This window comes from Merops nubicus, unplaced genomic scaffold (assembly GCF_000691845.1).
Source record: "Merops nubicus isolate BGI_N331 unplaced genomic scaffold, ASM69184v1 scaffold21264, whole genome shotgun sequence".
NCBI lineage: Eukaryota > Metazoa > Chordata > Aves > Coraciiformes > Meropidae > Merops > Merops nubicus.
In genome coordinates, this window is record NW_008603854.1 from 36119 (window position 1) to 63621 (window position 27503).

The 27503-nt window shown below is 36.3% G+C and overlaps 1 protein-coding gene across 1 annotated transcript in view; it reads right to left on the reverse strand.

The window, feature by feature from the left end:
* Positions 1 to 22679, reverse strand: part of LOC103771527 (WD repeat-containing protein 70-like) — a gene marked incomplete at its 5' end in the record, with an annotated part of 37268 nt that extends 14589 nt beyond the window's left edge. The window contains 4 exons of the mRNA XM_008938828.1: positions 11814 to 11890; positions 13609 to 13762; positions 17373 to 17506; positions 22620 to 22679. Of these exons, the coding sequence (XP_008937076.1) occupies positions 11814 to 11890; positions 13609 to 13762; positions 17373 to 17506; positions 22620 to 22679 (425 nt within the window). The remainder of the gene's footprint in view (positions 1 to 11813; positions 11891 to 13608; positions 13763 to 17372; positions 17507 to 22619) is intronic.
* Between the last annotated feature and the right edge of the window lie 4824 nt (positions 22680 to 27503).

A 27503-nucleotide genomic window follows, 5' to 3' on the forward strand; every position in this document is an offset into this window, starting at 1 on the left:
ACCTGGGATACTAAACTATAATAACATTTTTAATGGACAGTTCTCAGGAGACTACTAATGTCATCAAGATCCTCCTAAACATGGGTCCTGGGTTTAAAAATTAGCCATTCTAGAGCCACCAAAAAGTTGTTATTCTACGGCTAAACATCATGTAAATAATCGTGAGTTATGTAAAATACACTAGACACCCTTTGTCTACTTGGAAAAGTTTCTAGAGCAAACAAGTCCTAGCCATGAACTGTGTAAGTTCACTCTGTTCCTCTGGGGTAATCTCTCTGCATGAAGGAATTAGAATCATGCTCTACACCATATTTCAATGGCGCTTTTGATCTAATGGTCCAAAAAGACAAGTACAAAACCCTATTTTTATGTTAGCACTACATTCACTCCGTGTCCTCAAAAAATTCCAAAGGCAAAACAGTTCATGCTGCAGACAGATACATGCTGGGATGAAACATCAACTTATAGGCAAGAAAGTAAATATGTCTTCAAAACTATTGTAACCTGGATGAAAAAAAAACAGTCTGTTTTTTCTTTTTAAACATGCCCCCTCAAAAACTTCTAAAGCCAAATTTTAACTCAAACTAACCCTTCAAAAATTATTAGCTAGGATTTAGACTAGATCTTAGGAAAAAGTTCCTCAGTACGAGGGTGGTGAGACTCTGGAACAGGCTGCTCAGAGAGGCTGTGGATGCCCCTTCCTTGGGCATGTTCAAGGCCAGGCTGGAAGAGGCCTTGAGCAACCTAGTCCAGTTGAGGGGGGTGGCAGGGACATTGGATTAGATGATCTCTAGGGTGCCTTCCAACCTAAGTCATTCTATGATTCACAAAATCATGCTCATAAAATTATTTTTAAATCATGTGTACCATTCAAAAAAAGAGAAGACTTTTTTCTTCTATGAAGCTCTTCAGTACCTGTTATTCTGCTACACATTTCATTCACTGTGACTCACACAATAGAAGGGAGCTATAAATGAGTGTAAGTATATTATTTTGAAGGGAGGAATGTAAATAGTCTACTAAGTTTGTGAGGACAAAAGAAGATCTGCATCTTATCTCACCAAAAATTCAACCTCAGGAGACTGAAATGTTTGCCAGCAGGTTCTTCTAACTCACAGACACCACTGAATATAGATCTTAATTGTAGAGATTAGCTGACCAGAAGTTTCCACCACCATTAATGAGCTAAACTGAAGAATACCGATCAGATCTTTTCTGTTCCAGCAATGAGATTTCACAATAGAAACATTTCAGTAAGGAGATAAAAGGTTTACAAAACCAAACTAATCAGTCTCAAGAGAAAGCAATTTAATATAAAGCTTTATTAGTAAATACTTGAATGATAAAATTAGCTTAAAGAATTAACACTATCACCATAAAAGGACTGCAGCACAATTTACTGGGGAATAATTTGTAGAGAGCAAGGGTGGGAAATATAAGGTAAAATGTCAATGAAGAATTGGTTGACAACACTGTGAAGGCACACTGATCTTGAAGAGATAACATGCAACTAAAGAAGAAAAAAAACCCCTTGTAACTAATGGATCTAATAATTCTTTCTGTAGCACATTTCCTGCCTGGGATCCTGTACAGTTCTGCCATCCCCAGAAGGACTACATATGGACTTCTTCCTAGCCTCAAAAAGTTGAGTAACTTTAACAGACATTCACAGCTCAAGTGCCAAACCCTCATCCTAAGTCAGTCATGTGTGTGAATTATCAGTTTTTATCACCAAGAAATCTACATGCCCCTGCCAATCTTATTCACTGGTACTTTTCAAGCTCATTGGTTTGCTTGATGATGAGGAGAGAAATGTCACTCACCAATTTCTATGTGAAGCCTACAAATGATAAAGAAAATACTGGATTCCTTCTTTAATATTCAGTTCCACAGTCACATTATCTCTCTGCTGACAATGAAATACCTCTTCTTCTCCTATGTAAGCCTTGCTAACTTCCAATCACTGGATGTAATTGTTTTTAACAATGTAAAGAAATTTCAATTGTCAGACACTATCTCTGTTTCAATGTTTCTTTATTATTGCCAGTCTCTTAATAACCTATTCAGTGAACTGAAGCACACTCAGCTCCTTGAGTCTCCACTAAGCAAAGTTTCAGGATTTTTCTAACATTTTTCTTTTTCACTGTCTGTCAAAATTATTTTAAAGCTGCTATTATTGGAACTAGACACAGAACTCAACTGCAGTATCAATGGTAATTGCTGAAACAAAACATTAACAGCATATCCTTTAGTAATGTCATTAGTAAAAGTTAATTCTTTGTGTGTGTATGGATTTTTCAGAAGATGTGTATCTTCCCTTCCACAGCTTCACACTAAGAGCTTTTATACAATTAACCCTACACAACTTTCAGGAATTTTCTGAAGTGAAAGCACTTTTAGACCAACCATCATCCAGTGAAAACATGTACCTTTGAAAAGTCCATCAGTTAAGAAAAGCTGCCATTCATTTAATGAAAAACAAACAAACAAAAAAAAAAACCCAAACACCAAAACCTCCTACATCTCTTGGGTGCTAAACAAATAATTTAGCAGTGGGTTTCTAACTAAAACCAATTCATATAACATGAGGACTCTGATAAGAGGAAAAATTTAAGTTTCATTATGCAAACAACGAAATCACCTGCAATCCCAATGGTCAAAATTAAAGTAAAAGCAATTATTTTCCCAGAATTTTGATCTAAAGGTTATCAGTTACCACTAGTCATTACTGCATAATTTATAATACAGAATCATATTTAAAGATTAATCATGGCAATTTTATTTTCTTAAACAGAATACATTCTTTATATTTTTAAACAAGTGTGCCAAAATAAATATTGTCTACCCTGCTCTACTTTCTCATTGTCAAACAAAAACATGTAAGTTTAGTTTACTAAGTCTATTGTACTTCCCATTATTACTAGAATAATCAGAGAATTCTAGTCATTCAAATAAGATGCATATCTCATGAGAAAATAGTCCTTCAAACTGAGTTGTAGGTTAAAATAACCCATGAATATTTGAGAGGAAAGGATTTCATCTTCCTATAATAGAAGGCATAATCATTTTTTCATGGGAGAAGCCAGGAAAGGAAATTGCCAGAGTGAAAGATACTTATGGAACAAAGTTAGCACAATGGAAGTGTTTGCTCAACAATCTGTATATAATCCAAAAACATGGGAAGTTTCCTATCAGTTTAAAAACTGGCAAATTAATCTCTTCTTCTCTATCTGGTATTAAGCTGAGCTGATGTAAATATTAAAACTTCCAGTCTCCCATCATTGCTTCCCTGCCAGAAGTTACTTACCCCTCAGATCTGCTAACAGGGCTGCTCCAAAGTATTATCTAACCTGTATCAGTCAAAGTGAGACAAAGCCAGGAAAGATGTAATAATTAAAGAGTTTTTCCTGTCTTCCTCATTTTCACAGAAAGTGGTTAGATAGCAAGTCCTAAGGAAAGCTTATCTGTATACTCTTAAGTTGTGTACAACACAGGTGAGAATTGAAATAGTAAATGTTTTGGGACAATAGAAACAAATAAATACACTGAAGCTACTGTCTTGCCATGTTAAGCTAAGAACATTGTCATTGTCTAGCAAAAGCCAAATCACTTTGAAAAGGCTGTCCCTTCTGTGCTCACTGCACAGCTCTAACAGGAGCTAAATGTTCAGAAACCAATGTTCTAAACTAATTCTGAAAATTTTCCTTATCTGTAAAGTTGTCCTAGGAAAAAAGTATCTCTTTGGAAAACAAAAATATTCAAATTTCCCAATTTCCTCTTCGTATGGATGTTCTGCCAATGACCAGGCCCAACAAAAATTATACAGCCAGCAGGAAGATGAACCAATACACAGACTGTATTGTAGACAAGGAGGACATTCCATGAATGATCGCTGGGGGTACAAACAGATCAATCAGCTGGTACATAATTGACACCACCCCCAACGATCTCACAAAGGACGTAACTCGGCCCACAACAGGTGGTACAAACAGAGACCTGAGGTTGCCCACAGTTGGCATGGGAAATAGCCAAACCAGCCAGTTAAACACATAAGAGAAAGGTGCCCACATGGCGACTTTCACCCGATCCGCCCACGTTCGCAAAGGTCTAAACAGACCAGGGCCCAGCTCCAGGTAGAGTCAGGAGGTCTGCCCTGAATCAGGAAGCTCCACAGACAGACACTCCTGACTCCCTGCAAGTGGTCCCAGCTTTTATCCCCAAGCAGACACCTGACCTTTGTCAACTCACTGCGGGACCCCTGGGGCTCATTTCCCTTGTGGCTCTCCCTGCAGGGCCGGCCGCCCCCTGGGGGGAAGCTATAAGGCAAACTCACCACCTCTGTATGAAGGGCTGTGGGAATCACCCATATGCCAACCTTAATTCAGGGGCTCGGGGTTCAAACCCCAGCATTTCACTGGAATATTTCACATGAAGTGAATATCTGTGTGCATATACACCTACGTATGTGCTTTAAACAGCTTGGCAAGAATTACTTTTTCCCTGGGATGGAAGTCCAAGCCATAATACACCACCAGCAAATTCAGTTGTTTCACCTCAACATTATTTGCATTTCCTATCCTATAAAGCAGTATGATGCAACTAGATATAATTCAAGTTAAACTTTTGGGGGAGTAATAACTTTGGACCCCATGGCGGATCCTACACTCTACAGCATGTAGCTTGTTTCAAGAAGCAAAATTAGAAACTGCAAAACAGCACAAGCAAAAGATTTTGGAATTAAACAAAGATTTTTTGAATGATCCCTTAGATAAGGTGAAACATTAGTATTTATTTTCAAGTATGCTTTGCCAAGTAGTCTTCAAATATGTGAAGATAGTTGCAGCATTGAAGCTTAGGTTCTAACAAAAGTTTATACAAACATCTTGGTAGCAGCCTTGGCAGTTATCTTAATGCTCTCACCAGTTTCCAAAGCTGCAGACTGTGCTAACTGTATTTACAGTGATAACTGTATTTATCATACATACAATGTTTAACACACTGAAGGCGTTAAGACTAAAAATATTTATCCAAAAGCTTTCTTCAGTGTTGTAGTTTGTTTGGTGCTTTTAAACAAAAAAAGGGTTGTTTACAAGTTTGGCATATTTCTTCAAATACATTACTCACAAAAACTACAAGTTCTGCATAACAACAAGACAATATAACTACACCTACACCGAACTGCGCAATTCAGACTCTGCTTTCACCTACGTTTTCATATGCAAAGTATTGCTGATACTTAAAACAACTAAGTTACTCTAGGTCTTAAAAGAGTTGCAAAAACTCCAGGCTTTTATTTATTTAAAGTGTAATCATCTTAGGCTGAGAGGCCATCAATCTAGAGTGAACACACAGGAAGTAGCCTGAAGACTAGATTTTATAAATCCAGGAGAAATGCCATCTACCCCAGTTTCACAGCCAGCAGAGCTGTCCTTCACAGCTGCCCTTCCTCGCCAAGCATGCTGGGGACACCAAATCTCACTCTCTCCCGAGGAGATACTACCACAGGGAAAAAAAAAAAAAAAAATTAAGGAGCAAGTATGAGAACTGTTGTTGGTGATTCTGCTCTAAAGCCTATGGGGCACAGCCTTAACATTAACTGAAAACTGAATCATCTAGGCTGAAGGGAGCTTGCCAGTTCAAGACAAGCAGAATGGCATTGTGGGAGGAAGAGCAATTGATGGCTTTGTGGGCAGGAAAACTGCCTGCTGGCCACCTTCAGCAGCAGTATTCTAGACCTTGCTCAAATACCTCCTCTGTCAATCTGTGAAACCTTTACGCAGTAGTGGGCCTAACTAAAGGAACACTTGCCAGAAAACAATGGTCATGAAGGAGAAGTCATATACTGATGCCATCTACAGAGACACAGACACAAGGCAGTTATGGGAAGGAAAAAAGATACCAGCTATTCTAAATGCAAATCTGATTCATCGAATGGAATTGGTTAACATAAAAAGTGAAAGGCAGCAGAGACAAAAGCGATCATGAAACAACACTGTTGACTAAGATGTATCCAATTTCAAAACCCTCTCAAAGCAGTGTTTAGGACATAATGGATAAACTAACATAAGCTACCACTGTCAAATAGTCAATAGGTATAAACCTGACAAGAAGGATTTTAAGAATGTATTCACTTTCCCCTTCTGAATGTTCTCTGTGGGCATTCACTTAATCTAACTCACACCACAAGTGGCAGAGATCTGTTATTGTTCATTAACACACAGAGAAAAGCTAATAAGCAAGAGCAAATAATTTAAAAAAGAACATTTAACACCCTATCCCATGATAGGGCAGCTTCATATTTGAAAAATGTATTTGAATGAAGTCTAAGGATTAAATTGTACCTTCAGTACAAAATTTTGTTTCTAAAGGTTTGAAGCTACTTCACTAAAATAACTCCACCTATTTAAGTGGAGATTGATCCACATTGAATCATAATTTATCCCTATGTAACTTATTACAGACATCACTTGGTGATGGAACTCAATATAGCATGGCTTTTTAAGAATAGTACATTAACTCACTAGAGGGTAAGAGAGGGAAGAGTTGTGAGAGGAATTTTCTATACAAAACCAGCTGTTAAGGAACTACAGCCCTAGCTGCAATGACAAATCACAAAGTTAGGACTGCTAAATTTCAAGTTTGGCTGTGATTCTACTTCTAAAGGGAAAAAAAATACATGGGAGTAGGGACATAGAACACCTGTTGCTGGAACACCAAATATCACCGAGCTCTCTCACTTATTCATACAACACTACCTATCACATTTGTGATAAGAAAACATCCAAATAACAAAAACAGTATTATCCGTTTCCTCTTCCTCCTTTGTTTTAACATAGAAGTCAACTGATATTTTGGAATTATATAAACAAGGAGTTAGCTATGTCTTAAAACACTTGGTATTTTTTTAGGTCACTCTGCTCAGGTGTATCTCCAGAGAGGAGGATAATTTTTGATGTCTTTCTAATTTTCAATATTATCTTTCACTCCTAGGCAATGCATTAATGTTGGCATTTCTGTTACTATAAATTTTGCTGCAGTTCTGTAGAGATGCTCAACATACTGCTGATAAATTGAGAGATCCTTGCCGCAATGAGTGTTTGTTCCAAATAAGCCTAAATAATGTCTTAATGGCATTATGAAAAAGACAAAGATGTTGCTGATCACACACTTCACTTGGAATGTTGGGAATCTAAAAACAACATTATACAGTTCTGAAAATATATGCAAAAGACTCAACCTAGTCAAAAAACATGTTCAAATAAATAAATCCTTAGCTAAATCTCCATGTTAGTATTATTCATCCATACACTTCAGGTTACTCATCAGATGACTTACAGAACTGAAATTTCTTACTTCCTTCTGCAACTAAAAGGTAACAAACTGCACAGTCTGTAAAATCTGAACAAAATTACTTACCTCCATTTCAAGATTAAAGAAACTGCTTTATAACAAGGTGTTTTTTTAAAACTTACTATCATATGAAAAAAGAGACAGTATGGTATTATGAGTTTTAATGTGCCATCATATGGAACATTTTCAAGGAAAAGAAAATTAAGTGAGCTGTAAGTTATGTGTATTCACTAACAAAAGTGTAAGTGGACATGAACTTATGCAAGTTAATGAGAAGAGTTTTCAGACTTCTGTAACTGCTGTCTCATTGCAGTGTGTTAGCTGTACAGCTTTTGTTTCTCTCATACAGGAGTCAGATTTTTCTGTGTTCAACACTGTGCCCTTGAACACTCATACAAAACACACTGAGACTCCCTGCTGGTAACCCATATATCTGCAGCCAAAAATTCACTAATAGCCAAAATAACCACAAATCAGAATATATTACAGTCTAAACCTACTTATAGGTTGTTGGGGGTTTTTTTGGTGTGTGTGTGGTGGTTTTGTTTGTTTGTTTTTGATTTTTTTTTTTAATGTAGGGCAAATTTGAATGCCTTGAATAAATCACAAGAAAGAGATAATCTCTCAATTTCTTACAATACCGATTCCAAGAGTCTTCATTTCAATTGCTTTTTAGTTCAGGATACTGCTACAGCCTTAATCATTCAGAATCAAAAACTGTCAAGTGCATATAAAGGCTATCCCCAAGTAAGAATTTGAGTTACAGCAGGTTAACATAAAAATAAAAATAAATATTTTAAGAGCATTTATTTAAAACATACTTAAAACTGTGTTATTTTCCTTTGACTCCCCAAATCTACTTGCAAAGTTTGCCTTTTAAGAACTTTACGCATCATGAAAACTGCTTTCAACCTAAAAAACGCAATCTTCTTCCCTTATTTTATTTTTAAACTGTACACAAGTAGAAACCATTCAACTAAAGAGACAATGCAAGTGCTACAGTATAGTCAGATAAAACACAGTCGATCATTTGTAAATAGTTCTAACATTCATTTTATGAATGACTGTTTTCTCTACAGGCGGTGCAAATGTTATCTAGAAGTACAGAATACAGAGATTGGGGTTTAACAGTACACGAACACCCCTGAGCTGTTCCCTTGTGTCCTCTTCTCCTTCAGTCTCAGGCACCACCGTTCAGCATGCCTCAAGGAGCATGACACACATGCTCAACTGTTACTTTCAGCAACTTCCAAACTCAGATGATAAACTGAAAGGCCTTAAACCTTTTCTTGGAAGCACCTTTAAAAACAGGTGTTAGCAACCAGGTTTGAAGTACTCAGAAACTCTCCACACAGAAATACTGATCAACTGAGTGGAGAAGTCTCTATTTAAGACCTAACACTGCCTTGCTTTAGTGTTCCAGTGTTCCATCCATCTCTGTGATGTCCAAACAGAGACTGAAGACAGAAACACTGGCAGATATTCAACCTTCCTTCATGAATATTAAAGGCAACACTGGTTTCAATCTCCTACAATCATACATTCAGGATTGATACTCTGAAGGGTCCCATTTTGGTTGTCAGTATTAGATACCCTTCCCCACACATGTCAGTCATGGCAATTCTTTTTCCAAAACGAAGCTTAAACCTCAACACCTAGAGATACAGATAGCAATGCATTTCCTATTAAAAGTTCCAGAACAGTTACCATAATTTGATTTTAAATCAATGTCTAGTAGAAATTTCAGAACAACAGTAACAGGTATCTACTGCAAAATTTCCAGAGGTCACCTTCACTGTTTACAAGAGCAGCTGTGCAACAGATAAAAAAATTTGAGATGAGTAGGTGTTTGATTTCACCTTTTCCTCTGATGTGAACTTTTGACCACAACCTATCCCCATTTAGACCTCTTGTCTCTAAAGACTGACAGTGTTTTGGTCTGACCTGATAAGGCCACTGTCTCCAAGTTCAAGTCCTGTTATAGTTTATTTTCTTTACATGCAACATAAACCAAGTTTTCCCACAGACTCTTCAACAGCTTCAGATTTCTGCAAGCATTTCATTTAATCCAAGTATTTTGACTCAAACAAGTCATCTTTGATGATCCATGAAATACAGTTTCTCAACACGTAAGAGTTAGGTGTAAATAACTGTTCTCAATTATATCTTGCTGGCACAGCCCATTTCTTTCTTTAGCTTTAAACACCTCTCCTCTGAAACCTAAGTATTCTCTCTGAAATTATTGTAACAGAGCAATCTTAGAGCAGTTATTTTCCTCATTTAAAAATCACTGAATAGTACCTTCACTTCTTTAGAGCCACATTTCCACTTGAGCATTCTTCAATATTGTAAAGCCAATAGCAAGACCCATCACCAAAAAGAAGTCAGAAATTTACCAGATAAGACCAAAAACTGCTATCTTTTACTAATTTAACATAAATTAATCAACACTTTTATTTATCTGTTGGAATTAAATTTTCCAAGCTTAGTAGAGACTGGCATTATTAGATTACCTTCCCCACTTAGACTCCTACTTTCTTAGTTCAGCAAGCAGTGTGCCCTGGCAGCCAAGAGGACAAACCACATCCTGGGGGGCATCAAGCCCAGCAGGATCAGCTGGTCAGAAGAGGGGATTCTCCTGCTGCATTCAGCCTTGGTGTGGTCTCACCTGGAGTGCTGGGTGCAATGCTGGGCCCCATGGTTTAGGAAGGATGTGAAGGGACCTGAATGTGTTCAGAGGAGGGCAACAAAGCTGGTGAAAAGAGCTGGAAGGAATGTCCTGTGAGGAACAGCTGAGGACTTTGGGTTTGTCTAGTTTGGAGAAAAGGAGGCTGAGGGGGGTTGGACTGGATGATCTTTTGAGGTCCCCTCCAGCCCTTAACATTCTGTGATTCTGTGAAGTGGTCAGGCAGTTGGACTAGATGATTGTTGTAGGTCCCTTCCAACTGGAACTACTCTATTCTAGTTCACAGCTGCTGTCTTAAGATGAATTACAGCTTAAACTTTGGAGACTTTATAGTTTCTGTTATTAAATTTCACAGATGGAACACTGTCTTTAACATTTAAATCCTGCATTGCAAATTAGGCAATCTAAATTGTTTCTTTTCACATGACATGTCCAAATCGTGGAAAGACCTGTCACTAGCATGAAACAAAATGAAATAGGCTTAAAATACTTTTCCTGTAATGTCAGCCATGAAGTGTCTCTGAAAATGCAATTATGCAGCCATTTATAGTAGTGTTTATCTGGATTTTACTTACTTGACCAACCATTTAAATTCACAGCAATACAAGCATCAGAGACGCACTGAATCTGTTTGGTACATTAGTTAGGAATTTGTTTAGATGGGGCAAAATTAGACAATCCTTAAAATTTGTAGTATATTAATTTTTTTCATTATCTAAAAACTGTTCAACCTAATTAAGAATGTACTAATGTCTAACTGTACTAATGTCTAACTACTTTCAAAAAAGGTGACAAAACTCTTCAAGTATCTATTCTACCACTTAATATATATTTCTATTGTGGAAATAAAACCTTGGTGTCTACATGCTAGAAAAAAAAATATATAGTTGGCTTAACTGTCATGTACTTTTACATTGAACTATTCGATAACACAAATTGTTGGATTTAAGTTTTTTTGGTTTTTTTATTTTTTCCTTCTACCACAGTTTTACCAGAAATTGTGAATTTTCCTATTCAAATCATCTTTTTGTGTACTTTGTGTGTTAAACCACTGACTAAAGGACCCATGTTGTTTAAAATAGTTGATAAGTGGAATCTTCTGATTACCATGGAGCACACTACAGATAGATCAGTGAGGCAGTTCAGTCTTCCCACCCATTGTCACTCTAGAGCAAAGTAGATGGCATATTTGAAACAGGAGTTCAGAAATCATTCATAATACTGCTACTGACATCTTGCAGTAACAATTAATGCAGTTGCCACAGTGATATCTTGCAGTTTGATTTTAACGACAAAGATTAGAAATGAAGCCACAAAATACTTTTTTAACAGGCTCTTTGACACTTATCAAACAACATCTGTCACCATTCAGTTCCACTTAACATAAAATTTGCATCATCCAATTGAAATACCCTGTCTTCACAACAAATTCAGGTACATTTGAGCCTTTCTACAGGAATTCTTCTAGTCTGAAAATATACTTGGTAAAATTAAATTTTGTCCAAGAATTTCTGTAAAAACATATGTAACTAACAATGCTTAATGAAATACTATCAATAGTTATTTTAAATGGCAAAACTAAAATACAGAAAAAAATCATTCATTATTGAGAGCTAAAACAAGTAAATTTTTTGCTTCCAGATCTTACCTAACATTATCCTAATCACTTGCTCAAGATATAACAGGGTATTTATCACAAATTAGGGCACAATATTAAAACACAGAACACAAACAAGCCTTTCAAAACACCCTGACAAAGACACTCCTCAATACTCACCCATCATTAGAACATGTCAAAAATTCTTCCTTTATTTTTGGATGCCAACAGCCTGAATTGAGCATTGCTGTGTGACCCTAAGAGAATAAACACAAAGAGGTCTTAGAAAGTTTTCTAAGATGTCTTAAAAGATTTTATATTTTTTACTCCAAATACATCAAGGGAAATCATATGAAAACTGAGGGCCAAATCAAACCACTCTAACCATAGCAATGGCTGACTGACATCACAGAGATTTTATGTACTCTAACAATTCCATCGTTGCTTGTCTTCATTTTCAAATTATAAAAATCTGCCATTCTTCCATTTGTATTTTTCCCTTTCAGCAAATGGGATGGAATCATACTTCCACTTTTTCTCTTGGGAGAATTGTATTGCAGAGATAGGATTAAACACTAGGCATCAATATGGTGTCTTGCAAATTGTTCCAAGCTACATAAAAATAACAGGAATAACAAGGGAATTACCATCATGACACAACCATACATGCTCAAGGCCAAACTACATTAGCCAAAGACCTTGTCAGAGAAAACTGAGGAAACAGAATTCAAGAGTCAAGATGGATTTAACTTCAGTTGAGTTTTCCACAAAACATTACAAGCTGCAAATTCAGTAGTCAGTCCTGTTTCTTTATGATGGAGAAAAGACAGGGTAAGAATTTTATCCAAAGTAAGTGATTGCCGTTATGGTGCCTATGAATATAAAACGTCTTTGTCCAGTTGGCTTTACTCTGAAGTACAGGCACATGCTCACCCATTACATTCAAAAAGAAATTTGGCAACTATACTCGCAGTGCTGCAATTACTTCTATTTGCTTTAAGCACAAACAGAGAGAGAAATACTGAAAAGTGAATGGGGCGATGTAACAAATATTTTAGTATATTGGCTGTTGGACCACAATACACTGGAATTCTAGACATTTACAAGAGAAAGAAAATAAGAATTATTTTTAAGTAAACAAGAACTAAGGTAGATTTTACTGTTTTAAGGTTTTATACATGTATCACTAGTCAAAAGAAACAGTTATCTGACAAGAACACCTTCACGTAAAACAGCATTTAGTCTAGTTATTTGGCAATATACTTCATAAGCAATAAACAAATCAACTCTAACATCAGTTTAAGAAGTAGACTTTATCACTACTTTTTATCACCACTAGGCCTAACCTATTTTTAAAAATGACCGGCATTTAAATCATCTGTGCAAACAGAACCCTTGTCTCAGAGTTTGTGGAATGACAAAGAGAAGAGGTCAAAAACAATCAACTCTTGTTAAAAATACTTCAGAATTATCAGTCCTCCTCCATTTGTATTTTCAGCTACCATTAAAGATTTATACATAGTTGCTTATTAGTCTTATGGTATACAAGTAACCATCTCCAACACTCGACCTGACAGAGGTGAAGTGTATCAGCGCAAGAATTTTTGGTTGGTTGGATAAAAGTGTGGGGGAAGCTGGCAATTTTTACAAGATACACTCTTGAACAGATGAATTTGTTGTAGCCTCATAGAAACATTAGTTGGAAGAGACCTCTTGAGTTTACCTATGCCAACCTTCAGCTCAAAGCCTGATTACAGTCACTACCAGATCAGATCATGGTTTTGTCTAGTTAGGTCTTGAAAACTTCCATGGATGAAGGTCCCACAACTTCCAGCATGTATCAATGAATGAGACTACCACGCCCCAGAGACAGGGCTTTGCATTCTTCCTTACTGAATTTCAGGAAGTTTCTTGTTTAGAGCAAAAATACACTATATTTTAAGTCCTCTGGCAATCGATTAATTTCTGACCTTACCTTTGTGTTTGTCATATCCACAATGTATTGGTCTCCTTTTATGCACTCCATTACTGGGAAGCCATCTCTGTCAAGAACTTTCGCTTGTGAGTTACCAGATACAACCAGAATGACATCACCTGTGCTGCTATATTGTAAAGATTTGATTTGGTGACTAAAACAAAAACAAAGAAAATGTTCAAATTAGCTCCAGTTCCTGGAATCCCACCTTAAATCCAAAGTGTCAATGTTGACAAATGTTTTGCAGAAACAGACCCATATACACTCCTATAGCAAAGGGGGGAAGGAGGCGAGCCAGCCGGCCACGACATACCCTGGTATTAATGGACTAAAGCTTTTTATTCTTGTGTGTGTGCATGTCACATTCCCTTCTATAACCATGCAGCACATCAAACAATATTATTTACAAAGTTGGCACTTAAAATGTAATTTCTGGCAAACATTTAAGAATGCTCTTATAACTCCAAGTAAAATGTAGTATGTGTCAGATTCAGCTCTTCAGGGCTGAAAACTTTTTCCATCTCTCAAAAGCAATCTGCAGATTTACAGCAATCTGCAAATCACTACAAAAGGATACTGTAGTCCTACACAAAATTCCACTGTGCATTGTACATGAGGAAATTAGTAACATGTCAGTATTCTTGTATCCTTTTCTGTGTGCAGGGCTACAGTTTCATCAGAATCTTAAATACAAGTTCAACACTGGAAACACGACAGTGTGCAACAATCTGCACAGTCTGTATGTCTTAGATGATTGTTCATTTACTGTAAAGGTTTTCTTACAAATGTCTTCTATTGATTGAGAAACCTGGGACAGAAATCAAACAATAATACCAAGACAACAAAAATTATGAACTTAAAGGGGGGAGATGGCTGATGAATGACAAGTCCATTTGCAGCTTCAGCACCTTCTCTGGTTGCACTGCTTTATGAACAAAGCTCACGCACAGTTGCTCTGTCTGAAGCAGATACGCCTTTGATGCCCTACCTGGATATACTTTATTATAAGGATGGCAAACAATGCAAAGCAGTATATCCACTCCACACCTACCAGAATTTATATCCTTCCACATTAACAGAATGTGCACGGTAACACTGCTTTATATTAAAGCTACGGCTCTGCAGCTAAATTAACCTTGAATTAAAGACTGAATGCATTTCCCAGCTAGATTTGGATTCCCCTAGCATCTAAACTGTTCTCAATGAAGCATCTTCCTTTTCACAGAACCAAAATCACAGAATGGTAGATGTTGGTGGGGACATCTGGAGATCACCTAGTCCAACCCCTCTGCCCAAGTATGTTTGGCTAGGACAGGTTACATAGGAACATATCCAGGCAGGTTTTGAAAGTCTCCAGAGAAGACGACTCCATGGCCTCTCTGGGCAGCCTGTTCCAGTGCTCTGTCACCCTCACAGGAAAAAAGTTTTTTTTACTCCTGTTTAGGCGGAACTTCCTCTGTTCCAGTTTGTGCCTGCTCGCCCTCATACTCTTGCTGGGCACCAATGAAAAGAGACCAGCCTCATCCTCTTGACACCCACTCTTCAGATAAACATCGATAAGAGACTCTTTCAGCCTTCTCTTCTCCAGGCTACACAGGCCCAGGCCTCTCAGCCTTTCCTTGTAAGAGAGATGTTCCAATCCCTTAATCATCTTCACAGCCCTCCACTGGACTCAAGATCTTCAGTAGTTCCCTGTCTCTCTTGAACTGGCGATTCCAGAACTGGACACAATATCCCAGATGTGGCCTCACCAGAGCACAGTGAAGGGCATAAACATGCGCATTAAAATCTTTGTAGCTTTAAGGAAACTACTTTTAAACACAATTTCTTACCAGTACAGTTAACAGTCAGATGATCAACAAAACTGGCTATGCAACTTGTAACAACAATGTAATGTTTCACATCTTATATGGTAGTGACTTCATGACTGACTCAGCAGTAGCTATTATCTGTTGAATCTGTCCTCGAACTGCACGTTACTACATCCAACACACAAATGATTGCAATACGTGTTTTAAAAGTTCTGCACAATCACAGTAATGTAAACCAAGCGTAAGTTTCTTATTCAAAAAGTGCTTGGCAAAACCGATTATGTTGTGATTCAATAGCCAAAAACTGCTTCAAGCACCCTATTATGTAACACAAACTGGCAGCCAAACTGGACATAGTATTGTAAACTCAGATTTTAAGAAGGAGATGCTCAGATCTGGGCATTTTTGAAATAGATCACAGGCAATGTCTGAAAAAGCAGAAGAGCTCAGAAGAGAGAAGGCCAGCCACATTAAGCTCAGAGGGTACACAGAAAAAACATAAAAGAAACCCACATGAGAAACAGTATTTGAAGTCTAGCATATTCTCTGCAGGCAGATGATAAACCTAGATTGAAGTATCCATCAGACTCCGCTTTCAAGTGACAACCATATCTTAGGAATTAGAAAATTTTCCTGAGTTGTATTTCCAAGTGTTCTTGCCTGAAAATGGACTTCTCACTCATCAGCCATGATTTGTACAAAGCTCACAATATTCCTGAGCCCCACCTGCATAGTGCATGAAGAATTAAGTACTTCTCTAGTTAGATTTCTCACATTCTAATGCCAAAATTGTCTAAAAAAATACCCAACATATCTTCAAAGAAGAGATGTGTGTTTTGCAATTTCAATTACTGAAGTGTAAGAACCAAAAAAAAAAAAAAATTAAAAACTACACTAAAACATTATTTTTACTTGATGCACACCTCATGAAAAGAATTTGTCTACTAGATATGATCAATCTTCTGAGAAAATGGTTTTTCAGATACTGAAGTACTAAAATTAAAACTACAGACATTAATATTGTAAACATGGCACTGCGTATAATTTGACTAATTATTTGACCAGGCCTCATTGCTTCTTTGTAGCTCTACATTAGCATGTTTGAACAACCTTTGTGTTCATCTTACATTTAGATTTTAAGAATACACCTTGCTACTCCCTAATTGCAAGAATGTATTTATCTGAAAGTTCACTGTGCATGAGACATGTACTCCTTTCGAAGGAGTTCCGTATTGCAGTACTCTGGAGTAACTAAATGAACTTGGTTCATCTACTTGCTGAATTATCAGTTAACAGCATGTATAGCACGGAAATAATTATAAGAAATACTTCTTGTATTGGTATGGGCTTTTTTTTAGATTTACATATATAGAGATAAATGCAAATAAATATATAGCTTTTTCTCTTCAAAAAAGACAATAGACATACTTTTTTTCTAATGCGCACTATATAGCTATACAATTATCAGTGCAATGTAAAGGAGCAGTGCTTCCTGCAGAAAGAGAATTTAATGAAAGTTGGATACCCCACCACTTCGAAATACTGGCAGCAACTACAGAGGCTCTGCAAAAAGAGTCAGTTCTTTTAACTTCTCTTCTTCATTAACTGTATATAAGCAGAGGACATATAGAAAGCATATTCTGTTAATTTGGATTATAAGTATGAAGGTCAACCTGTCTCTCTGAGAGGTGCATAATCCACTTGCTGATATGCTATTAATTTCATCTGCAAATTTCTCCTTTCTAAAAGGAGAAAATACACAAGTCATCCAAAAAAAACCATGAAAAGATATAGGCAGACCTTAGGTTCACACTCTGCTTACCACAAAAAGGACAAGAGTATACACAAGCATTTTTAAACAGGCTATCTCACGAGGCTTTCATGCTTAAGTTCATTAGGAACTTAACAAAGGCACAGTCTTATCTTAGTGAAAAAAGCAGCCTTGATGCCTACCATTCACAAGGCTGGAGTGACCGAAAAGCTTGGAGAGAGGCATCCATTCCAGCAAAATCCCAAAATTTAACATCGTAGTCATAGCCACCAGTTATCAAACGGGCACCTGAAGGATCCAACCCCAAAGCAGAAACCTGTGCATATGAAAAAACAAAAACAAAAACCACTCCAACACAAGGAAACAAAAAACAATCTCAAAACATTCCATTTTTTTTTTCCCTAAGTTCTTTAGGTGTCACAACTACAAACCCTACAGTGTGCTAAAAAATACATCAGCTATGTTTTGATGTTAAATTTTCACTGTTGTGTATAACGTCTGCATACTTTACAAGGGGGAGAGAGAATGGAAATGGAAATTACATAATCTGAATAAACCACTGAAGACAGCTGAGAAAAGTTAGTGTTTGCTTCCTAATAATCTCATTGAAGGATTTAGATGTGTTTAATTTCTGTTAAAAAAACCCTGTACACTAGGCTTTTGTCAAATGTACAATTAGTATTTCTGGCAAGTTACTGAAATGGCATTTAACATCCATTAGTTTAAAATCTTGCATGAGTTTATTCCAGACAGTTCATGTACCTATATGTGTTTGGTTAAATTTCTCTTCTGAAACAAAAAGAAAATAAAGTACGAATGCTATACAAAAAAAGAAAAATCACAAAATTTTAAAAACATACTATATTAAGTAAAAATATTCAAAATAATTACTTGTGTTATATACAAAACTAGTTGCTTAAAGCTACTCAGAACTTTGAGGAAAAAACGTTTAATTCTCATTATTCTCATCGGTTATCGTCAAATCGAAGGTTGACTGATATGGGATTTTTAGTGAAAATCCTATTTTAACACCCTATTTGAAAAACACTATTATAGACGTGTTCAAGCCACCATACAGTGAACACAGCAAAAGAAAGCATCTCATTGACTAAATGTCCTTGCACTGCCCTTAAAGATTATTTCTTCTCTTTTCTTATTTGTGAAAATATCTACTACCACGATTGCAGGCATTAATAAAAGACTGGCTATACAATGTGCTATAATTAATTTGTAGAGATTGATTCTCAAAAATTAAGCCAATTACACAAGAAGGTGATGAAAAGTGATGTCAGAAATTGTAAAAAGTATTTTTAGAATTACTCAAAATTACACCCAGCCTGTAATGTTAAAATGACTGAAAAAGTTTCCATGAAAAGATAAAACTCATATGGAATTCATGGTTAGGTTTTAACCCCTAGAACACATTTTAACCTCTATTAGGCATTTCAGGTCAGGCAGACCACGGGTAAAACTCAGACTGTAAACACAGTCTGGCTTTCAACCACTGGACCAAAAACTGGGTCATCCCACATGATTCATCATCAGATTTAGAAACCTTTTCACAACAAGGAGGACAGTCTTCAACACAAGAAAATAAAGTGATAATATTTTTTTTTAAAGTTCTGGAAAATTCCTGGGAAGGGATCTGAAGAGATGAGACAAAGAATTCTGAAGGGGAAAAAAAAAATAAATCTTATACTCCACCAACAACATTCAGACTTAAAGAAAATTGTGGGGAGAAAAAAAATAAAAGAACCCCAAACTTGTATACACAATAAAAGAAGGAAAAGAATTATAACAAATAAGAATAGTGCCATGGCTATACAGTAACAATGCTAAACTTCTTCAGGCAGGAATACAGACATTTTAAAAAAATCAGGTGAATCACTTTCCAATGCCTAAACCTGAGTAATAAAAATTCCACATATGCATGTATGAAAATTACAAGAATTTGCATATAAGAATTTTTGTCTGTATATAACCTCTTTACATGTATACATGAAAACAGCTCTATGCATGATAGTCACTATGATTTAATGCAGACACACAGAGGTACCACAAAAAAAAAAAAAAAATCTCATCTCAAAGATATATCAGTCTACTACTGTACTTTTTTTTAAAGCTTTAGTATATACAATGTGTTATGGAGACTTTTAAAACTTATGTAAACTGTTGAATAGTTCCCACACAAAAAACTGTTTAAAAGAATGGAATTTAGCATGAGCTGTTCTCCTTTTCCATGCCTAGTTGAAAGAGTAACCTACAGAAAGTAGATGTTTCAATAAAAATGAAGTTATGAATGGATTTTTTAAAAGAGACAATTTTTTTTTCTAAAATTGTTTCCTTACATGAAAAAGTACAAGCTTCTTTTAACTTCTTTTTTTCCAGTTTCATGCAGAAAAGGAATACCTAGCTATGTATTCCTTATTTTGTCAAAGACTCATATCTAGCCATTTTCTCCTTAAGGCTCACGCTACTGCACATGCTGCTACCTCACTATTTCAAACATACAGAGCTATCACATAGGCAAGAACTTGAAAAAGAATGACTTTCAGAAAACCAACATGTTCAGAAATGTTGCTGCTGCTCACCAGGCAACTCGTTCCTTCTTAATCTAACTGTCCTGACTTATTGTAAAGGAATCCACTTCTAGAGATCTTGTCTTTCAGTGGTCTACAGCTTCATTCTTCTAAAGAATGCAAAGGATCATCAGATGTCCTAAACCAATGCCCTCCCCCCCCCAAAAAAAAAAAGAAAAAAATCTAATTTATGGAGTTAGTAATAGATTCAGCATTTTTTTTTTTAATTCCCTGAATCAAATGTTTAAAGGTACTGCTCCGTGCTATACGTAAGAATGAATTACACTCCATGTACTCATAATGTCACTGTGACATATTTCATTTTCAAATGTAACAGATGTAAGCTCTTACATATTTGGGGTTTTTTGGGTTTTTTTGTTTGTTTGTTTGTTTGTTTGGGTTTTTTAAAAAAGAAACGTCCCTTTTACCATTTAAGTGCAGATTTTGAACCCTATTGACTTCATTCATGATTTCTAACATGCAGAAAATCTGAGCATCTCCAGATCAATCATGCATTCAGTTAATAGACTCAAGTGTTCAATTCAACAGGAACTACTACAGGAGGAAGCAGCTGTGATATGAGATGTCAGAAAGCACACTGTTCAGAATCCCTCTGATTACGTATTCTTTCTCATACCAACCTATGTATCAGAAGTGTCGGAAGAAAAAAAATAATCCCTGAAGTTTCAATGGGAACAGTAACTCCTATTACACTGCACAAGCAAGGCAATCGGGAAATTAATCATGTTTCTGGCAAGACTCTCCAGCTTGGGAAATCTTTCCTGAGACTTTTCAGCTGCACAGGAATAGAGTCATCATCAAACCCATGTTCATTAGACTGAAGAGGTACAGATGGGATACATGAGTTTAGCTGAAATACAATACACTGTATGAATATGAGAAGACTGTATTTTAAAATGTTGGGGTGAAACACTGACAGCAAGATAGGAAGCTGCTCCCATCCTTACGTGTGTGCAATGACGTAGGTAAGTAGTTTTATTATTCCAAAACAAAAGATACTTGTACAGAAGACGTTTTCCAGTTTTTCATTCACTGTATCCAGTTTAATCCAATTGTGCTATCTATGCCCACATAGTAAGTAACCTCTGCCCTTAGTGATGATAGCTGAATTTTCATGCAGTCAAAATACCTCAGAATTCTTCCAAAACCGTAACTTCCACTTTACAAAGCCTTTTAGTTAGAAATTACATGGGCTTATGCTTTAAGAAGCAATCCAAAGATTTATTATTTTAATATAACGAAAAATAAATCAGAAAAAATTATAATGTAGTATGTTAGGAAATGCATTCAAGAAACACACTGCAGAATTTTTAACGTGACATGTAAAATGGAACTGGTTTGCACCACTACACTAGTATGGAAATCCTCGTATGCACAGAAATTAGTATGCAAAGAAGTTACGTGCACCTACACCCATGCCACGTTTATTTAGTGTGTTGTACGTATAATGCATCTTTTACAAGTCTTAAAAAATAATATTTTCTATTTTCATTTATAATATTTGTTACTTCTTTCCTCTCCTCCATCTATGTCTGTATGACTAATACTATAACAAAGGGATGAGTCTTATCATCTCTTCACACTACACGACAGACCACAAAGTCTGATGCCAGATTAATGAATAGAAACTGCTGAAAATAATTAATCCTGAAAGCTTTTTTAAAAAAATTATGATCTTTCCTGTTAAGTCTAAGCACTTAGAAAATTCCTTCTAAAAATTCAATACATATTAAGAAATTATTAAAAATTTAAATATTAAACTCATAAATTATCGATTCTTACCGGTTTGATATATATGTTAGTTTAATAAGTTTATATTTAAAATTACTATTTAATACTGTTGAATGTTAAATTACTAAGTGTATGATGATATTTATTACATAAACAGAAAATTAATCTACAAACTTTCATAAAAAAACAGTAAAGGAAAATTATACATTTCCTTTGACTGTTTAAAGCAATTTTTCTTTCCTTATTTTATTTCTTCCCTTCTCGAAACAAATTCCCAGGCATGAATGCCATGAGTGAGAATTCTATTAACTAGCTGACAGTGTTTTCACAGCAATATTATAACAACAACATAAATTCTAGTATTATTTTCTCCTTGAAGCCTAAATCATGGCCCAAACTGATGAGGATAAACAGCCACAGCACCTTTTGAATAACTAAAGAAAAACTATGAAGAAAGGATTTGGGAAAATATATTCTGTTCTATTAAAATAGATATTTGACCAATCAGCACATAAAAGCAGTTGAACTTGTGTTAGAAAATTGGACTACCCAGAGATAAAGATACTGAGAAAAAATAAATGATTGCTTCAGGTGAGACAGTGGTTCTTTAAAGAAAATGAAGGAGAAATATTGGAGGTGAAACCTAGAAAAGTAACAGTCAAGGATGAGGAATATTCAAGGAGAATGAAGGAGATGTGTATTCAAGAAGTCTTAGAAACTTCAGCCATGACACTCTCTCCAAAATCCACACCCAAAGAATGGTCCAGCCAGATTAGACCTAGGTCCAGACTATGAAGGCCTAGCCTACTAGAGAAACTCTTAACAACTACGGCTGTAGTATCTCTGACAAAAAGGAAGAAAATTGACTCAACTGCAGTTGAGTCAAACACAGCCATTTTTGGATTATTACAAGACAGCAAAAAGGCAGTCATAAACATACGTTCAATTATAACAAGAAAACAGCTAGACTAAAACAACAAACTAAGAAAAAGAATTATCATCTTGAACTTCAGCTGACAAAAACTATTCGTTAACTTACTTGACAGACTGGCTCAGTTCTAGAAAAACAAGAAGTGTTGAAAATGTGTTATCACTTACTGTTTTTGTCCCATGTTGGAGTGTAATTTCATGAGAATCTGGAATTTTCTTGACAGGGTTCTGGAAAAAAAAAAAGTACATCCACCTCTGTGAAAATGATGCTACAATTAAAAAAAATAAATTAAACAAAATCCCCAATACTGCAATATATATAAAAGCAAGAAAGGTTCATCTCATATGGAGGACTCTATGAAATTAACAAAATTAATGAAAAAAATCAGAAATTCATTACAGAAGCTAAGTTATCTATGCATTTTATTAAGATTATGGACTGGCTTCCCACTTCCACTTGTGCCATTATCCCCAGTGCTCACAGGTCTTCACAGCTGTCTCTTCGATGGCAGCCATAACAAAGCCATTGTAATACTAGGAATTTCATTTAATAGCAACATACAGATCAAAGGCAATTACAGTTTAAAACATGTAACACATCACACTAACATCTGTAACACAAGTATGACAACAGTTTAAACAGAAAGAAATGTCCTGAAAATACTCAGGTGATGGCAAGTTTCTACAAAGGTCATTTGAATGTTTATTCTCAAAATGCTCATTTGTCTGGTACCACTTAAATTTCCTAAAAGAGACAAAATCCATCATTTTTAATGCCTGACATCTATTACAATTTTCTGTTGCCAAAGTCTGATTTTAAAATAACTTTAAAACACACTTGATATTATATATCTCATTTGTTATCCATCTTGGCCAATTCCTTCCCTTTTATCATGCTTGCCACAGAAAGTCTCTATAGCATCAAGCTGACATCCTTTATACTCATTCTATCCTGCAGTTGTCAGCTTTAGTTCTCCATTAAAACTGAAACCTTCATTATCTTAGATTTAGCCCAATCTACCTTTCTTCTAATTTCTTGCCATTAACAACAGTGCTCACTTTCAAGCCAACTGTGTAATTTCTCTCCTTTTATGCACATAGATGTATCAAGACAATCCGGTAGAGGACTCATGCCCTGTCTTCACATTTACAGCATATGCACATACTCAACAGTCACAGGTGTTGTAAGGGGAACTTGAGTATTAGCATGGAAATCATATATGCAACGAAAGAAAAAAAATATTTATGGGACAGTGGTCCATGTTAAGTATGAAAAGGTATGTACTGGGTCTCGCTGTGATGTAGGTAGCTTTCCCCACAGCAGCTGTCATAGTGCTGTGCTTTGCACTGAGAGAGAGGTGTTGATAACTCACTGATGTTTTGGCCGCTGCTGAGCGTGGCACAGCATCAAAGGAGTATCACAACACCCCCTCACCAGCAGGCTGGGGTGAGCAAGACCTTGGGAGGAGGCATAGCCAGGTCAGATGACCCAAACTGACCAAAGACATACTCCACACCACCTGGCATTTGCTCAGCAATGAAAGTGAAGAGAAACTGGGGGCGGGGGGATTCCTCATGACAACATTTGTCTCCCAGAGCCACTGCTACACGTCCTGAAGCCCCACTTCCCAGGAGGGAGGTCGCAGCTCATCACCTCATTCCATGTTCATGGAAGCAGAGAAATTACCATTTTGATTTCCTATGCTTCCACACACGGCCTTTGCTTTTGCTTTAAACTGTCTTCATCTTGACCCACAAGGGGTTTTTTTCCCTCTTATTTTCTTCACCCCAGACCCCCTGTCCTGCTGAGAAAGGGAGTAATAGAGCAGCTTGGTGGGCATCTGGTGTCCAGACAGGGTCAATCCACCACAAGGTAACAGTAAGGACTGACAAATGGCATGACATAGTGAAAGGTATAGCCCCATGGCATGGCTTTCAAGTTGAGAACCACATATAACTCAACTTTCCCAAGTGGAGCTGTAATTATGAAAATTAGTATATTGTTCAGTTGACATCACAAAGCACCTAGGTAAAGGTATGATTATAATTCAAATTTTCTGTGCCTCCTCATTCCTTGAGCTATAAATTGTTATTTTCTTTTCTCAGGATGCAAAAAACCGTTCAACGACCACTGTCTGTACCTGACTTCTAAGCACATTCCACAAAAAGTGTAGTGCAAGAAGGAAACAAACAGCTTCCAAGAGTCATACTGCCATCACTACCAAGAAAAGGTTTACTACTACTGTGAATCAGAGGCTTTCACAGAAACCATCCATTGCTGGAAGAAGCAGTATTTTTGTCATTCTCATGTTAACGACAGCACAGCTGCTTATTTTATATTCCAGTTCACTTGCTGGAATATTATATGGTTGCTAGATTATATTTTGAGATACATTTTGTATGCCTTACCACCAGGCATAGGTAGGTATCGTATAATTATATTGTGTCAGCACAGAAATTAATTTTGAGAGGGTATCTTAACTACTTTAAGAGTTCTTTCAATAATTCATACAGTGAAAAATTATTAATCAACAAAATGTGCTAGAAGAAACATTTAATTTTCATTGCCAGCTCCTCAAGGTGACAATTATTAAATCCCTCTTTTAATGAGAAAAATGAACCAGTCACATAAAAACATTTTTGCTTCATGGTGCACTCACATTGAACACTTCTCTGGTCACTTATCTTTCAGGGAGAACAACAGATAGGAATACATTCTGTCACCTGATAAATCAACCAGCCTGAGTCTGAAAGTCTGACATTTGGCGACTGCCAGTGGTGCTTCACTGCAGTATCCAAGGGATCCCTGACAGTTAAAAGTAACTGTTTAGACTACTTAAAACAAAAAAAAATTAAGATAACAACCTCCAGGAACATACCTTGGAATAACAACTTCAAACCATTCAAACACTTACAAAGAAATCAAGATGGCTTATTCTATTTTAGTAACTATGAACTTCCCAAATGATATAAATATCTCTAATCCGCTACAACAAATACCTTTATGCGCACACAAAAATCAGATCCAACCACCACTTCTCCAGTTATTACCTTCCAAAGTATAACGAATGACAAAATCCTTTTTTCACCTCTCAAAGGAAAATACATTTTATTATTATGATTTGAATATCAGAATCCCATGTATAATGTAATCATACTGTAAGTCTCAAAAACTAAAAGGTAGAGTTTGCACCAAGTGTAACTGCACTTCCACGTCTCCCAGTTGTTCCTCTGATTTTAGCTTAGTTTACACAAATGGTTAATGTTATTCCAGAAAATGAGGTTAGAACTTTCCAGAACTTTTTTGTTGCCTTTTTACTCCCCCCCCCTTCTCAAACCATAATGTAGAAGGACAATATGTTAAATTTATCCTTCTCTTTTTGCAGAAACAATGGAAAAAGGTTCTGGTGCTGACATAACTCCTAATATTTTTTAAAAATTCTCAATCCCCCGTTTTACATAGGATTAATATATACTAAAAATGTGAAATAGTGCATTCTAGAGGTTCACCATTTTTCTCAAAAATGAAGTCTTATCTTTTAAGTAATTTCTGTAAAGGGATATGTGAGTCAGACCTCGTGTGTTTTTTCAGGGAACTTCAGCTGCAGCTGACTGGTAAGCTCCTAAGTCTGACAATACTCTTCTATTCACTGCACCACTGTCCCTAAATACTGTGGATTTTTATTTCTTTTTTCTTGTTCCTTTTGGGTACTTCCTTATCTTCAGAAAATATGCCACTAGAAACCACAGCCTGAAACTAGATCAGAGTCTCCAAGATCTCTTGAGAAAAATCCAAGACAAAACAAAAAAAAAACCCACCAAATAAACCTATGATGCAGGTCAGATCAGACAAGTGAGAGGATTGACACAAAAAGGAAAAATTAATTAAAATCTAGATTTCTACATCATACAAGATATCCACCAATATCCTTTGGATTGTAAATAAGGGCAATAATCATCATTTGGACCTGGCAGAAGACTGAGGTATACGGGAGGTGGTAAATGAATGGGCTGGTATCTTTATAATAAAGCAAACATTTGGATGGCAAGAAAGTTAGGTCCTACAGAAGTAATGAAAAAAAAAATGCACTAAACAGGATCAGAGAGGAATTTACAGTTTAAAAAAAAAAAAATCTCAACCTTTACCTTTTAGCCTTTCTAATAGATTGGCCACTTTAAAGTAATTTTAGAATGATTAACATGACCATTAGATTATGTTCACGAGTTGAAATGGATAAAAGCAGATTATGAAAAGCTAAATGTAAATTCCACAAAGACATAATCTGCTGATGTCACATACAGAGTAACTATGAATTGCATTTGGTGAAACATAAATTCTTCCACTACAATCCAACCTCTTCCTCTCTATAAATACCCCTACAAGTTAGAATATAGGTCCTCAAAACAACTCACCTTCTCCTGGCCTGACCAGAGAAGGGCAGAATGATGCATTTATGCCTCGAAGTACCTCCACTGCTCTGTTTGCAGAGTTCTGTATTTCACTAAATGAAACTATTCTATGTGAAAGACACTTGCAAGCTGTAAGTGGTATTTCACACACCAGGCCCTTTAAATGGGAACTTTTCTGGGCACAAGATGACAAATCAACAGAGGAAACAATACCATTTTTTGCTCTGTGTTTACAAAATTTGTCTGTAGGTTTCAGTATACAGGATCTTGTCTTCCTTCTGATTTCAAGATCATATGTTGCCCTGGCAGAAAATACACCCTCCTTTTTTTTAGATAGCTCTTGTCTTCTTAGAACTCTTCCCAAATGCTGACTTCCTGGAGATTTGAAAATTAAAACTACAAAACTACAGCTGGTTGAACTAAAGGTGAGCACCTTCCCTGGCTGGAGCAGGTAAAGAGGTTAAAGTTGGCTTTGCTACTATTTTAAGTACCTTAAGTATTATGGAAAAGAACACCTGCTGCTAGAAGTTTAAACATTCACACACTGCTCTTCTGGGCATCTGGCATAGTAGAGCAGGCAATGATGTTGCTGTCTGTTCATGGGCAGGAGTGAAGGGAAGGATACACCCACGGGTACTGAGA